The following is a 16,387-nucleotide window of genomic DNA, read 5'->3' as shown; positions in this document are numbered from 1 at the left end:
CAACAAACAGCAGTCATCCACACACTTGGATCAGAATCTGAGTGAGGACACACATTGGTCAGAAATTTCCACAAACTACATACATGGATGGTAAGACACACCTGTGTGGGACAGTCAATGCTGGAGGGGGGAATGAATCCCAAACAGCTAGCACAGGCAGGCCCAGGAGAGTCACTTTGAGGAGTACATGTCAGTGTCACAAAAGTAGTAGTCCATGTAGGGAGTACCTACAACTGTGTCCTCAGGTATGTGAGCTACCATCAGCATGATGCATTACTGTGTATGTGATTAATGCCGCACAGGATGACGGTGGCAGGACAGACTGTGGGCAATGGGCTGGAGCACTCTACACAGGCACACCTGATTAGGTGACCTACCCCTATGGAGCTACAAGTACTATACTACTGTAATGGGAACAACGCATACAGAAAAACAACACACACCAGACAAATACCAACCCCGGAACCGCCAAATCACACCACACCCAAGAGACAGGGTCATGGTGTGTGTCCCATGTGCCAACTTGACTGACTGTGACAGCAATGTTGAAGTGGTGTGAGCATGTTGTGTTCTGGCACGTGACTGTAAGCTAACAGTTTTCGGATCTAGTGGTGTTGACAAGCTAACACTCTACAATAGTGTGCCAATGTAAGGTGTGTGTGTGTTGGACACGCCACATGACCTGGTGGTACGTAGACCCAATGTCATGTGAATCTGCATAGTTGTGCCAGTATGTGTTGCACACACACGCATAGCAGCAGCTATGACTGAGTACACAGCATTTTCATAGCACGAGGGTGAATGTCTGGTGTTGTCTGTGTGTAGGGTGGCCGGAGCATGCTCTATTAATGGATGGAAGGAGGGTCATCCTGTAGGTGTCTGTGTTCCTGGATAGTGTGCGCTGCATGTTGGCTGTGTATGCAGCTGCAGCAATGAGTGAATAAATGACGGCAGGAGGGGTGTGACTAATTGCTAAACAAACACATAACACAAGGGCAGCCGCAATGCGCAAAGTGACATGTGGATGTGAAGGCAGGAGTGTCTGCCTCACTCAGGATCACTGACTACTAAATGGCACAGTAAACACCACACATCACAGTCAGTGGATCAGGGCCCTTACGGTCAAGTGGGGCACAAGACACACAGCGTCTGCAGGTGTATACAAGAGCTAGTGTGTTCAAATCCAAACTGCACCAACAAAGACATCTACCTCACACACAAAATAGTATTATAGCCTTCACCCACCCCATGTGTGTGGACAATACACAGTTACACACCTAACAAGCATGAGGTAACTAATTTGAAAATAGTATATGTGCACATTAGACGGACATGTGTGTAGAGACACAAGCAGGCACTAGATTCTGTAGGAGTCAGACGTCATGCACAACATGATAATCTACATTGTGAGCCCATGGAGCTATCACAATCATACATGTGCATTGTCAATAAGTCCAATTTACACTAATCATGATGTCACCTGTAATGCCGCTTTACGAATACCTACAAGGCTGTCAACGACTGGCCGTACCTTTCTTCATCAGACTGGTGTGATGCTCTAAGGGTTCCACCTCCAAATAGCCCATTGGTCTGAGTACAAACAACAGACACAAAAGGGTGATCAGGCGAGGGAAGGAGAGGATGGGAACTGCTGGGAGGGAGACCTGAAACAGAGGCAATTAAGCATTAGGACAACATTCTCATGTCACAGACACTTCAAAAACCTCATTAGCTACACTCTACCAGTCACACCTGTGAAGTGTACTGTCTGGTGACAAATAATGATGATTAATCATGCCATCACATCAGATTCGATGCTGTGACACAGACACATAAAAACTGGGACAGTCTGTCATCCATTAGAGTCATGTGTAACGCTCACAAGTGAGCACCCATGCAAAAAGATCTATGTAGTATAAACACATTCCCAGGCACAGATGAGGTAGACATCAGTAACAAATGGAAACATATGGAAATCAAACTACCGCTAACTCTAAAGTCTGTATGTGATATTGGTAAGCCATAAGGGCCCTGTAAGCTAACTTGAGCAAATCCACTCCAGCTGTTAGTATCACATATGACGAGGAAGTTAATGATCGACATGCAATGAAGGCACTCTGTAGCCAGTCTTTTGGTGTGGCAAGTATGCATCACAATGCTAAACATGATATGCATGTACAACAAATATTAAGTGCAAGTGATGTCCATCCAAGCTACATAATCAGACCCTACCATAGCACAGTCATGGTGCCGGCGACCAGAGATTCATGTGAATGACCGCACTCCACTGGTGCTACACAGAAATTCACATATGCATCTTTCACACTTTGTACTTTGTCATGCTAAACATACATGGCATCATGTGCATCTAAACATCACGGCTACTCACTGTGAAGGCTGGCGTTGCAGTATTCTCAACCTGCACTGAGGTAACGACATGACAGTGACATGATATACTGCTGCAAGGGGCAATGCATCCATGTTAACTGATTCACGGGACAGTTGTCTTAAGATGTGGAACATACACTGGGCAACACCAACACCACATGCTTTCATGGTACTCACACTGGACTGGCCCACAAGCTGGAGGTGAGGATCCAGTCACATTCTAATGCACACAGTGAGGCTGCAATCCCCCACAGAGTCCGTGGTTGTGACCTCTGACACAATGTCATGCCATGGTATGTGCAATGTTGCTGTGGCAATGTCTCCACACATTGATGCATTCACCAGAGTATCAAAGTACAACAGATGACAGAAGGGGTGACTATCCTGTCATGGGAGTGGCCATACATGTCATGAGGTACATAATGGAGTAGCATGTATGCAAGATGACACCACATGCACATGAACATGTACCACACATTTCTACACATACCAATGCTAAACAGCCTCATATGAGTCCTTACCCAAATTGACTCCTCCACATGTTCAAGCATGCTCCGTTGATGTGGCTGACGGTGCAATCATAATGAGCAGTAGCAGGATGACCACGATGTACCCCAACGGACAACAGGCAGGGCGAGCTGTGGATGAGAGTGGCACACAAGGGGTCACGGTCGGTATAATGTCATTTTGACAATGTCTGTTGAATAGCCTGATGTAGTATGACACCTGTACATTCCGAGTGCACTCATAGCACGTATGTGTGTAGCATTCCAACTGAACATGTGACACAGCACAACACACATCCAATTGATCTTGCTTACAGTCTGTTGCATACATAGCATGCTACCCATGCTACTCTATAGTCCATCTTTTACTGAAAAGATGAAAGGACTCACCATCATGAAAAGAAGTTGCGGATGAGGTGACCGCGGATATCATCTTCACCCTCCTCATCACTGGCATCCTGGCCAAGGCCTTCATCCTCAACGGGCGGATGTTCCAGCTCATCAGGATCCAGGTAGAGTGGCACAGCCTTCTCCACTGCCATGTTGTGTAGCATGCAGCACACGGTGAAGATGTCACACACCTTGCGTGGGCTGTATTGGAGGGCTCCGCCTATCTTGTCCAGGCACCTGAAGCGGCTCTTCAGGAGTCCAAAGGTCCGTTCGATCACCTGCCTGGTCTTCACATGTGCATTGTTGTAACGCTGGTCTGCAGCTGTCCTGGGGTTGCGTAGCGGAGTCATTAGCCATGGCATGTTTGGATATCCAGCGTCTCCTGCAATTTGACAACATGTACAAGAGTCAATCATATGATGCAGATCATGAAGTTGTGACATACTGACATACAGAGCTCACAGTGTATACTCACCAACTAGACATGCCCGGTGGTTGTGCAGCTGCAGCATCATCTGTGGTACCCTGCTACGCCTCATGATGAAAGCATCGTGGCACGATCCTGGATAACGTGCACAAACATGTGAGATAATCATGTTGGCAAGACACACCACCAGGGCATTTATCGAGTGGTAGTGTTTCCTGTTGCGATACGCTTGCTCCTGAGCCTGTGGTGGGACAAGAGTAACATGTGTACCATCAATTGCACCAATTACATGTGGCATACGGCCCAGGCCATAGAATTGCCCCTTGACATCTGTCAACTCTTCTGGAGTAGGGAATGTAATGAAATCATCAAGGTGGAGCAACATTGCTCCCAAAACATCACTCAATACCCGGCTAAACATGGTCTGAGACATCCCTCCCACATCAGCTATGGTAAATTGGAAGGTACCTGTGGCAAAGAAATGGAGGGCTGCCATCACCTTCACCTTGGGTGTCAGTGCACTTGGATACCTGTGGCGTGGTTGTAGGTGAGCCTCAAGCCTGCCCGTCAGGTCCTTGATCAACTGTCGGCCGAAGCGATATCGACGGATGCAGTTGCGCTCCCTCATGGCTTCCAAGTCAGGCAACGGCCTTTCCAGAGGGGGTGCCCTGCAAGACACAATTTTAAGGAAATGTCTACAACTGTCTGACTAAGACTATAACAATGTACATGGCACAAGCAACACCTCTTCAAATGATGTAGACAATTTGGAGTGTGGTGTGGGATACACACAGATGCCAGCTCCCACACACTCCTCCGTGGCGAAGGTAAATACCTGTAGTGTGTGGAATGGATGTGACATGCATACAAGCCTTCAGATGTACAGGTCTAAGTGACCATGACAATGTATCATGTCAGTGAGACACGTCATGTCAATGTCAGTAGGAGGTTGCACACCCAGAGGGCAGACTGCAATACACACACACACCACATGTGCAATCATTTGCACTGTTCAGCCTTAGTCATGTCGCGGTGTGTACTTTCAGTGAGAATTACATGACCATCATCATACATCATGATAATTACATTTGTCACTGACGGTCTGTAATGCCATCACACATGTGAACGGGTCATTTACACACGTGGCATGGTGTGTGTACATTAGTCACCCTGCCATCACAGCAAGGACACAACATATATGCTCCTACAGCAGATGCACAGTACTTTCAAGGACTAGTTACTTACCTTTTGTGAACCAATATCTGTAAGGAACAGTAGGCAGTAGCAAAGTGTCACATTTCTATACATACATAGCTTAGGACTAATTAGCCTCCCTGGGTGTCATTGATCTGACCAGTGAGTGGTGGCTATCCAGGCCACACCGGAACAAAAGTAGTGTTGTTGATTGGCATCCGACAAGGGCGTGGCCACGTTTTGGCTGTACCTACAACGCATACACTGGCAGCTGTTACACAAACATATCCCACAGAGAGTGTGGGTAGCAGGCAAAGATGCATGTCAAGTAGCTAAACATCACTCCCAGAGTCAGGGAGGATGATGACATCTTTGCGTAGTGCCTGTACCTCTTGGATACCCTCTACAGCGTAGGTAACGTGACTGTGTTCTGTGGTTTTGAGGGCTGCATGCAGATGCTTCCTGGGATGGGGTGGTAGGACAGGGAACATGGTCAGTCCGGGTAGGGCAGTGGGGGTCTGACAACGTGCCTATGTACAGACAAACATGCTGCGTGGCTGTACAAGCTTGCAAAAATACATACAGTACTCTCATCAAGATGAGCCTGCAGAGGCTCAGCGTAGCGTTAGTGTAGTTGAAGGACCTGAGTGACAAGTTGGTCCTCACCGCAACAACAGGGAGATGAAGGGCCATGGTTACAACCGCCCACATAAACACTACACTGAACGTTGCCAAATCATCCAAATACATCTTTTGAGTTGAGACATCACCTGTGTCTGGCTAGGTGTCCACAACACTCGCATCCCCCAGTCCACCTGTCCTGTGGTGTTGGGACTGACACTCACGTGCCAGTGGGTCTTCTTGACCCTCCCAATACTCATTAGCGCCAATTGTAATGAGGTGTGGCCAGCTCATTGATGTTTACATTCCCATGCAGCATTAAGAGCGGTGTTCTGCCACACAGTTACCACGGCGGAGCCGTACAGTGTGTGTTATCGGGGCCAGCACCACCCCAGAATGGCGCCACGGCTGACACCTGGGGGAGATCTGGCAGTGAGGTTGTGAGTTGCACCAGCGGGGACCTGGATGAACATTCCGATCATGTCTGTCACAGCGGTTCTGGGACGTATGCACCGCCTGCGTCCGTCACTTAGCGAATGATGGCGTCAGGGGCATATCAACTGAGGCGCAACTGCCCCCTGATGGGTACGGTGGGCCAGAAGCTGATGCAGAGTCACTGGCCGGGGTGAAGGACATCATGGACATGAGGAAGTGCAGTTACTCCTCCTGTGTCACATGCAGGGCTGGGACCGTAGGTCGTGGTGCTGGCTACGATGGCTGCTGTTCTGATGGAGCCGTGTGGTCGCCGTCACCCTAATCCCATGCAGCATTGCACTTGCATCATGGTTATTTGTCAATGCAATTACACATCTCTGACTTTTGTTGTTTACCTGACAAGTGTCGCCTGGGGAATGATGTACTAATGAGGGGCTCACATGTCTCCACACCCACACACATGCACTGGTCCTACATCCCAACCATGAGCTATTGTGCTGCTGTGCCAACTGCTGGAGTCTAAGTGGCTTGTGGGACATATCACACCTGGATTCATATGTCAGCTCCCCGCAATTGGAGCAGCTCTTGTTGTTGTGCCTGACGTGAAAACCGTGGAGACACAGACGGTGAGGGTCACTCACCAACATGAGGCCTTTTCATTCCTCACAGGCTTTGTAAGTGACATCCCTATTGGCACGGTCTTGAGTATGACAATAAAAGGTAAATGTTCTGAAGTGTTAGTACAATGATTTAGGGTACAAAATGTGTAAGCTTTAACTTAGACCGGAGCTGCGTTGGTGTTGAGAAACAAACAGAGGACCTGACGTGTGGACGCAGAGGTGACATATGACTACTCAGATAACGTCATCAGGGCAGACACAACGCCAAGGATACTTGCAGAGCCAGAGGAATTACACACCAACACACAAGTGTACGGTATTACGGAAATTGCCATGTCCAGGATGACATGTGTGGATATTCTGAGGTGAGTAATACTTTACTGACCTCTTCATGGCATATGCTAACAGCATGCACAATGTAGCACAAGGCACACACATGACGTGGTCACACAGGGTCATGCTGTGCGGCTATGACCCCTCTGTGACAGTGGGCATGTTCCTGTCATCATGTGGCAGTTCCCTGTACTGAATTGTGGCCCATTCGAGTGTTCATGTGCCACGCTACATGTTGCAGACGTCAATCGTGTTGAAATTGTTGAATGCATGTGATGCACATGTGCATCATGAATGATGACATGTTGTGCAAGCTATTTACACATCAACTGAGGCACACGGTCACAATCCCTGTGCTTCTTCAATGTCTGCCAAACCTGGCACATACTGATGTATGTGTGCCATGCTGATGTATGCATCCACATGGTTGACATGAGTGTAGACTACATCCCTGCTGTGTGATTTCCTAGTGTGACTCTGCCAATGGTGACATGAAGGTGGACAGGGACGCAGCCTACACAATCGTTCACTTGACCATGTCTGACTCAATGTACCCCAATGGTAGGGGCCTGTGTACGCATCGTTTCCCTATCGCCTTTAGGCTCTACTGAGCGTACCCCAATGGTACGGGCCTGTGTACGCATCGTTTCCCTATCGCCTTTAGGCTCTACTGAGCGTACCCCAATGGTACGGGCCTGTGTACGCATCGTTTCCCTATCGCCTTTAGGCTCTACTGAGCGTACCCCAATGGTACGGGCCTGTGTACGCATCGTTTCCCTATCGCCTTTAGGCTCTACTGAGCGTACCCCAATGGTACGGGCCTGTGTACGCATCGTTTCCCTATCGCCTTTAGGCTCTACTGAGCGTACCCCAATGGTACGGGCCTGTGTACGCATCGTTTCCCTATCGCCTTTAGGCTCTACGCGAGCTGAGCGTACCCCAATGGTAGGGGCCTGTGTACGCATCGTTTCCCTATCGCCTTTAGGCTCTACGCGAGCTGAGCGTACCCCAATGGTACGGGCCTGTGTACGCATCGTTTCCCTATCGCCTTTAGGCTCTACGCGAGCTGAGCGTACCCCAATGGTAGGGGCCTGTGTACGCATCGTTTCCCTATCGCCTTTAGGCTCTACGCGAGCTGAGCGTACCCCAATGGTACGGGCCTGTGTACGCATCGTTTCCCTATCGCCTTTAGGCTCTACTGAGCGTACCCCAATGGTACGGGCCTGTGTACGCATCGTTTCCCTATCGCCTTTAGGCTCTACTGAGCGTACCCCAATGGTACGGGCCTGTGTACGCATCGTTTCCCTATCGCCTTTAGGCTCTACGCGAGCTGAGCGTACCCCAATGGTAGGGGCCTGTGTACGCATCGTTTCCCTATCGCCTTTAGGCTCTACGCGAGCTGAGCGTACCCCAATGGTACGGGCCTGTGTACGCATCGTTTCCCTATCGCCTTTAGGCTCTACTGAGCGTACCCCAATGGTAGGGGCCTGTGTACGCATCGTTTCCCTATCGCCTTTAGGCTCTACGCGAGCTGAGCGTACCCCAATGGTAGGGGCCTGTGTACGCATCGTTTCCCTATCGCCTTTAGGCTCTACGCGAGCTGAGCGTACCCCAATGGTACGGGCCTGTGTACGCATCGTTTCCCTATCGCCTTTAGGCTCTACGCGAGCTGAGCGTACCCCAATGGTAGGGGCCTGTGTACGCATCGTTTCCCTATCGCCTTTAGGCTCTACGCGAGCTGAGCGTACCCCAATGGTACGGGCCTGTGTACGCATCGTTTCCCTATCGCCTTTAGGCTCTACGCGAGCTGAGCGTACCCCAATGGTAGGGGCCTGTGTACGCATCGTTTCCCTATCGCCTTTAGGCTCTACGCGAGCTGAGCGTACCCCAATGGTACGGGCCTGTGTACGCATCGTTTCCCTATCGCCTTTAGGCTCTACTGAGCGTACCCCAATGGTACGGGCCTGTGTACGCATCGTTTCCCTATCGCCTTTAGGCTCTACGCGAGCTGAGCGTACCCCAATGGTACGGGCCTGTGTACGCATCATTTCCCTATCGCCTTTAGGCTCTACGCGAGCTGAGCGTACCCCAATGGTACGGGCCTGTGTACGCATCGTTTCCCTATCGCCTTTAGGCTCTACTGAGCGTACCCCAATGGTACGGGCCTGTGTACGCATCGTTTCCCTATCGCCTTTAGGCTCTACTGAGCGTACCCCAATGGTACGGGCCTGTGTACGCATCGTTACACCATTCAATGTGTAGCAATGGCAATGTCACCGTACTTGTGTGTGGATTTTTTAAATTTCATAGGGAACAACTAAGGAAACAGTGTACTGTTCCAAATGCAACCAGGTTGTCATGGATACGGAGTTTTTTACACTCCTACAGGTGTCCTGGAAGATTCAGTTAGGAAAAAGTATACAATGTTGCGAAAGTTGTTGTTCAGCTCTGGCTCTATTTTCAAACCATGCATATGTGTGTAATGGGCTTAGGTGTGATGTGATTGGATGGAACATAGGATGCAAATTATGGTGGCCTATCACACACTACTCCTTGGACTCACAGACCCTCTGCAGCACAGATATAAGGCAGCATGTGGCTGTGGGAGGGCACTTGCCTGCACAACATTGGTGTGCTAACCACAGCTGCTGTCTCTGAATCCTCTGGCCCTGATTAGCTGAACATGGAGAGGGCACCTGCATTCACTGATGGTGAGAACAAGGCCCTTCTGGATGCCCTCCTGCCCAACTTCAGCAAGCTGTATGGGAGACCAGGGGATCAGGTGAGTGATGTGTGCAATACCTTGGAGTGTGCACCTGTTGTGTGTGTGACATCATAGCCACTGTGTAGTAATACTGGATAGATGCAATGTTGTTGTGAGTGAGTGCCAGGGTGCACAGTGTTGTTAGAAGAGAGTTATTTGTTGTAGTGTGGTGTGTGACAGCATGTCACGTGCTGCATTGCACCCAGATATAGCATGTCTTGTTCAGTGAGTGTCATGCTCAAAGAGTGTTTTACAGCCCTCATGTAATCTGTAGATTTACAATGTAATGCTAAGCAGTTTTGTTAGCACACAGGCCACATACTCCTGGACAATGATGCTAATGTGTGTGCCATACGTTGCCCTATTGTCATCATGTATTTTGTGGACATATGGGTGTCTTGGGAACATGCACCAGGTATACTGATGTTCTGTAACTTTACATTTGTGACAGGTATCTGCCTATGAGAAGGGTGAAATCTGGGTGGACATCGCCAGGGCTGTCCGGAGCGAGGGGGGGCCTCGCAGGAGGCTTCGAAACATAAAGAAGAGGTGGCAGGACATCCGGTGCTGGAGCCGCCGCATCGCCCGAGTCCAGCTGAAGCTGGAAGCTCCACGCCGGCATGGCGGCAGCCGGCAACTCACCCCCAACATGCTCCGGGTCCTGGAAGTGGTGTTCCCAGACCTCCATAGGCAGTTGCAGGAGGGACAGCAGCACGAAGGGGGTAGGTACATGTCTGTTTGTAGTCATGTGTGTGAGAAATGGTACCTGAAGAGCTCTACGGCATGGTCACACTCCCATAGTTTGAGTGGTGTAGTCAGACAGGCAGTTCATGCATTGGAATTCGATTGTCCCTCTGTCAGCAGCTGCTTCTTTACATGCCTTGCCCTACTCCACAGTAGAGGTTTGCTTTGGCTAATGCTTGTTTTTGACATGTACTCCTATGGTGCAGTGTCTCAAGTTGCATCTTCCTTTGCACATCTTCATGTTGTAGGGGGGTATGTCACACCTGTTCGTACCTTAAATGTACCACCACATGTGCACTATGTCTGCCCTTCTTCATATTGTGGCACTGTTCTTGAGTCTCAACAAGTGTTTTGTGCACAAGTCAGCCTCAGTGGCCTTTGTCCATGGTACACTTTCTAATTATCTTGTGTTAGCTGCAGGTGCACAATGTACATGTGCTATATTTTGGACTTCTGCATACTCACACTGGGCAGTGCGTGTGTGCATATTCTCTCCATCTGTGGCATGTTCTTTGTACATGGTATTGATGGTTTGCCACACAATGTGACTTTGGATGTACAAAGCGGTGATGGCAGTGTGAGGTGATGGAAGACTTGTTTCAGGTCCCAGGATGGCATCACATGGCAGTTTGCCCAGGACTTTTCTAATGTGGCACAGAGTCAAAGCTAATCAAACATGACCAGGTCTTGATTTGGGTGGCAGGGTTGGGTAATGAACTGTTATGCATCATCAGCTATCCTGTTGTCAGGCAGTGGATCATGATTGTGTCTCTCATACAAGTATTTTACTTGCCTATACCTTGTCTCCTACCTTACATTGAGCTGTGTGTCTCTGACATTTCTCCACAAGTAGAATTGTCATTATGAAGAGTTATGTGTCATGTGACTCATGATGCATGCCATGTTGACGAAAGAGGCCATATGATTTGCAGCTGATATGTCTGATGTGTACAGGTGACTGATATGTTTTAATTCTTCTCCTTGCTCACAGCATCATCATCTGAATCTGGAGGAGACAGAGGCGCGGACCAGGCGGAGGGACACACCGACAGTGCCACCTGCTGGGAGGTGTCAGAGGGAGGCAGTGGCACAGAGTGGGAGGAGAGTCTACAGGCCGCACGACATGTGACTGACACATCGTACCATGCCGACGAATCCGAGACAGACTCTCAGGAGGGGGGGGAATATGCAGCAATGGTCACTCATACATCTTTGGCTGCCCTCCCCTCCTCCAGTCCCATCTCCAACCTCCCACTCCTTGGTGTGCCTAGGGTCCGTGCTAGCCCCCGTGTCTCCTTTGTTCCCGGCACCGCAGCCCCTGCCCCTGTGTCCCCTGCTGCCCTCAGTGCTGAGACAGTGGACCTACTCCGGCAGATTGCAGTAGGTCAGGCATCCATGCTGTCTGTCCTCCATGGACATACACAACTGATTACACAGGTGGTGTCGTTCATGGAGGGCATGTCATCAGCCATGTCTGATCTGCGTCGGAGTGTGGCTGCCATTGAATCAACGCTGACGGCAGCTATGTACACCCAGCAGCATCTGTCCCCCCCCCATCCTTCCGAGCCATCCACCTCTGCCTCTCACATACCTACACAGCATACACGCACACGCCACAGGTCAGACACACCCAGCGCACACACACAGCATAAGAAGCTCAAAGCTCCACGCACACAGTCTCAAGGGCAAGTAGGCACACCCACAGGGAGAGGGGAGACACCTCACACACACATCCACACACCCAGTAGGACTGACTCACAGCCCTGTACCTCCACCCCCAATGTGTCCCCGGGTTCTGGTGGTAGTTTTTCCGCCCTGGCTGAGGTGTGCAGCCAGGTTTTTGAATCTACTTTCGGCGATGCCCCAACCAGTGTGGATGAATCCACTACACCTGCACCCACTCCACCTGTCCTTCCCTCTCCTGTCCATGCGGTGCCGGAGGATTCCACAGATGGTGCCCCCATAGTCAGCACAGCTGATTAAACGCCATGTGCAGGCATGTTTGGGTGAGATGACACCCATGGAGGCACAAGCTATTGCTGAGACTCTATTGGACTGGCCATTGCCCTTTAATGAGCGAGGACTCTCATTTGCTTTTCTTTTGTGATTCCGCTGAATAAAGCTGATTTTTTATTTTCAGATTTGTAGTTTGTGTGATGATGTCTGTGACTGCTGGGTGCCTGGGAGCTGGTGTGATGTTCACATTTAGGTCTACTAAAATGTGTCTATCTCCTGAGGGTAATGAGGTTGACAATGGTATGTTTATGATGTACGAGCTGGGCAGTGGTGGGCACTCTGATGCTGGGCACTCTGATGCTGGGCAGTGGTGGGCACTCTGATGCTGGGCAGTGGTGGGCACTCTGATGCTGGGCACTCTGATGCTGGGCAGTGGTGGGCACTCTGATGCTGGGCACTCTGATGCTGGGCAGTGGTGGGCACTCTGATGCTGGGCACTCTGATGCTGGGCAGTGGTGGGCACTCTGATGCTGGGCAGTGGTGGGCACTCTGATGCTGGGCACTCTGATGCTGGGCAGTGGTGGGCACTCTGATGCTGGGCACTCTGATGCTGGGCAGTGGTGGGCACTCTGATGCTGGGCACTCTGATGCTGGGCAGTGGTGGGCACTCTGATGCTGGGCACTCTGATGCTGGGCAGTGGTGGGCACTCTGATGCTGGGCAGTGGTGGGCACTCTGATGCTGGGCACTCTGATGCTGGGCAGTGGTGGGCACTCTGATGCTGGGCACTCTGATGCTGGGCAGTGGTGGGCACTCTGATGCTGGGCACTCTGATGCTGGGCAGTGGTGGGCACTCTGATGCTGGGCAGTGGTGGGCACTCTGATGCTGGGCACTCTGATGCTGGGCAGTGGTGGGCACTCTGATGCTGGGCACTCTGATGCTGGGCAGTGGTGGGCACTCTGATGCTGGGCACTCTGATGCTGGGCAGTGGTGGGCACTCTGATGCTGGGCAGTGGTGGGCACTCTGATGCTGGGCACTCTGATGCTGGGCAGTGGTGGGGACTCTGATGCTGGGCAGTGGTGGGCACTCTGATGCTGGGCAGTGGTGGGCACTCTGATGCTGGGCACTCTGATGCTGGGCAGTGGTGGGCACTCTGATGCTGGGCACTCTGATGCTGGGCAGTGGTGGGCACTCTGATGCTGGGCAGTGGTGGGCACTCTGATGCTGGGCAGTGGTGGGCACTCTGATGCTGGGCACTCTGATGCTGGGCAGTGGTGGGCACTCTGATGCTGGGCAGTGGTGGGCACTCTGATGCTGGGCAGTGGTGGGCACTCTGATGCTGGGCACTCTGATGCTGGGCAGTGGTGGGCACTCTGATGCTGGGCAGTGGTGGGCACTCTGATGCTGGGCACTCTGATGCTGGGCAGTGGTGGGCACTCTGATGCTGGGCACTCTGATGCTGGGCAGTGGTGGGCACTCTGATGCTGGGCACTCTGATGCTGGGCAGTGGTGGGCACTCTGATGCTGGGCACTCTGATGCTGGGCAGTGGTGGGCACTCTGATGCTGGGCAGTGGTGGGCACTCTGATGCTGGGCAGTGGTGGGCACTCTGATGCTGGGCACTCTGATGCTGGGCAGTGGTGGGCACTCTGATGCTGGGCAGTGGTGGGCACTCTGATGCTGGGCACTCTGATGCTGGGCAGTGGTGGGCACTCTGATGCTGGGCACTCTGATGCTGGGCAGTGGTGGGCACTCTGATGCTGGGCACTCTGATGCTGGGCAGTGGTGGGGACTCTGATGCTGGGCAGTGGTGGGCACTCTGATGCTGGGCAGTGGTGGGCACTCTGATGCTGGGCACTCTGATGCTGGGCAGTGGTGGGCACTCTGATGCTGGGCACTCTGATGCTGGGCAGTGGTGGGCACTCTGATGCTGGGCAGTGGTGGGCACTCTGATGCTGGGCAGTGGTGGGCACTCTGATGCTGGGCACTCTGATGCTGGGCAGTGGTGGGCACTCTGATGCTGGGCACTCTGATGCTGGGCAGTGGTGGGCACTCTGATGCTGGGCACTCTGATGCTGGGCAGTGGTGGGCACTCTGATGCTGGGCACTCTGATGCTGGGCAGTGGTGGGGACTCTGATGCTGGGCAGTGGTGGGCACTCTGATGCTGGGCAGTGGTTGGGACTCTGATGCTGGGCAGTGGTGGGCACTCTGATGCTGGGCACTCTGATGCTGGGCAGTGGTGGGCACTCTGATGCTGGGCACTCTGATGCTGGGCAGTGGTGGGCACTCTGATGCTGAGCAGTGGTGGGCACTCTGATGCTGGGCACTCTGATGCTGGGCAGTGGTGGGCACTCTGATGCTGGGCAGTGGTGGGCACTCTGATGCTGGGCAGTGGTGGGCACTCTGATGCTGGGCACTCTGATGCTGGGCAGTGGTGGGCACTCTGATGCTGGGCACTCTGATGCTGGGCAGTGGTGGGCACTCTGATGCTGGGCACTCTGATGCTGGGCAGTGGTGGGCACTCTGATGCTGGGCACTCTGATGCTGGGCAGTGGTGGGCACTCTGATGCTGGGCAGTGGTGGGCACTCTGATGCTGGGCACTCTGATGCTGGGCAGTGGTGGGGACTCTGATGCTGGGCAGTGGTGGGGACTCTGATGCTGGGCAGTGGTGGGCACTCTGATGCTGGGCACTCTGATGCTGGGCAGTGGTGGGCACTCTGATGCTGGGCACTCTGATGCTGGGCAGTGGTGGGGACTCTGATGCTGGGCAGTGGTGGGGACTCTGATGCTGGGCAGTGGTGGGCACTCTGATGCTGGGCACTCTGATGCTGGGCAGTGGTGGGCACTCTGATGCTGGGCACTCTGATGCTGGGCAGTGGTGGGCACTCTGATGCTGGGCAGTGGTGGGCACTCTGATGCTGGGCACTCTGATGCTGGGCAGTGGTGGGGACTCTGATGCTGGGCAGTGGTGGGGACTCTGATGCTGGGCAGTGGTGGGCACTCTGATGCTGGGCACTCTGATGCTGGGCAGTGGTGGGCACTCTGATGCTGGGCACTCTGATGCTGGGCAGTGGTGGGCACTCTGATGCTGGGCACTCTGATGCTGGGCACAGGTGGCCAGGGGGGGGTGTCTCAGACACACACTCTCATACTTACACATACAATTACTTAGCAGACGTATGTCCCACACGTCTATTGCACTGGTGTTGTGCGGTGAGCTGGATGACGTACATCGAGCTGGATGACGTACATGCAGCACGTATAACACTGGTGGAGTGCGGTGACGTACCGTACCCCGAAGTCGATGACGTAGGTGCGGTACGTCTCCGTATGACACTGGTGTTGTGCGGTGACGTACCGTACCCCGAGCTGGATGACGTACATGCGGCACCTATAACACTGGTGGAGTGCGGTGACGTACCGTACCCCGAAGTCGATGACGTAGGTGCGGTACGTCTCCGTATGACACTGGTGTTGTGCGGTGACGTACCGTACCCCGAGCTGGATGACGTACATGCGGCACGGTGCGGTACGTCTCCGTATGACACTGGTGTTGTGCGGTGACGTACCGTACCCCGAGCTGGATGACGTACATGCGGCACGTATAACACTGGTGGAGTGCGGTGACGTACCGTACCCCGAAGTCGATGACGTAGGTGCGGTATGTCTCCGTATGACACTGGTGTTGTGCGGTGACGTACCGTACCCCGAGCTGGATGACGTACATGCGGCACGTATAACACTGGTGGAGTGCGGTGACGTACCGTACCCCGAAGTCGATGACGTAGGTGCGGTACGTCTCCGTATGACACTGGTGTTGTGCGGTGACGTACCGTACCCCGAGCTGGATGACGTACATGCGGCACGGTGCGGTACGTCTCCGTATGACACTGGTGTTGTGCGGTGACGTACCGTACCCCGAGCTGGATGACGTACATGCGGCACGTATAACACTGGTGGAGTGCGGTGACGTACCGTACCCCGAAGTCGATGACGTAGGTGCGGTA

General features: G+C 52.4%; 1 protein-coding gene across 1 annotated transcript in view; it reads left to right on the top strand.

Annotated features, from left to right (window-relative positions):
* The window catches only part of LOC144763870 (uncharacterized), a 38,245-nt gene extending 25,840 nt beyond the window's left edge, over nt 1–12,405 (top strand). The window contains exons 2-3 of the mRNA XM_078649862.1: nt 10,130–10,400; nt 11,414–12,405. Coding sequence (XP_078505988.1) covers nt 10,130–10,400; nt 11,414–12,405 — 1,263 coding nt within the window. The remainder of the gene's footprint in view (nt 1–10,129; nt 10,401–11,413) is intronic.
* The last annotated feature ends 3,982 nt before the right edge of the window (nt 12,406–16,387 follow it).

Source organism: Lissotriton helveticus, chromosome 1_1, assembly GCF_964261635.1.
Source record: "Lissotriton helveticus chromosome 1_1, aLisHel1.1, whole genome shotgun sequence".
Taxonomy (NCBI): Eukaryota; Metazoa; Chordata; class Amphibia; order Caudata; family Salamandridae; genus Lissotriton; species Lissotriton helveticus.
The sequence above is the reverse complement of the archived record's forward strand: the minus strand, read 5'-3'. Positions and strand labels throughout refer to the sequence as shown.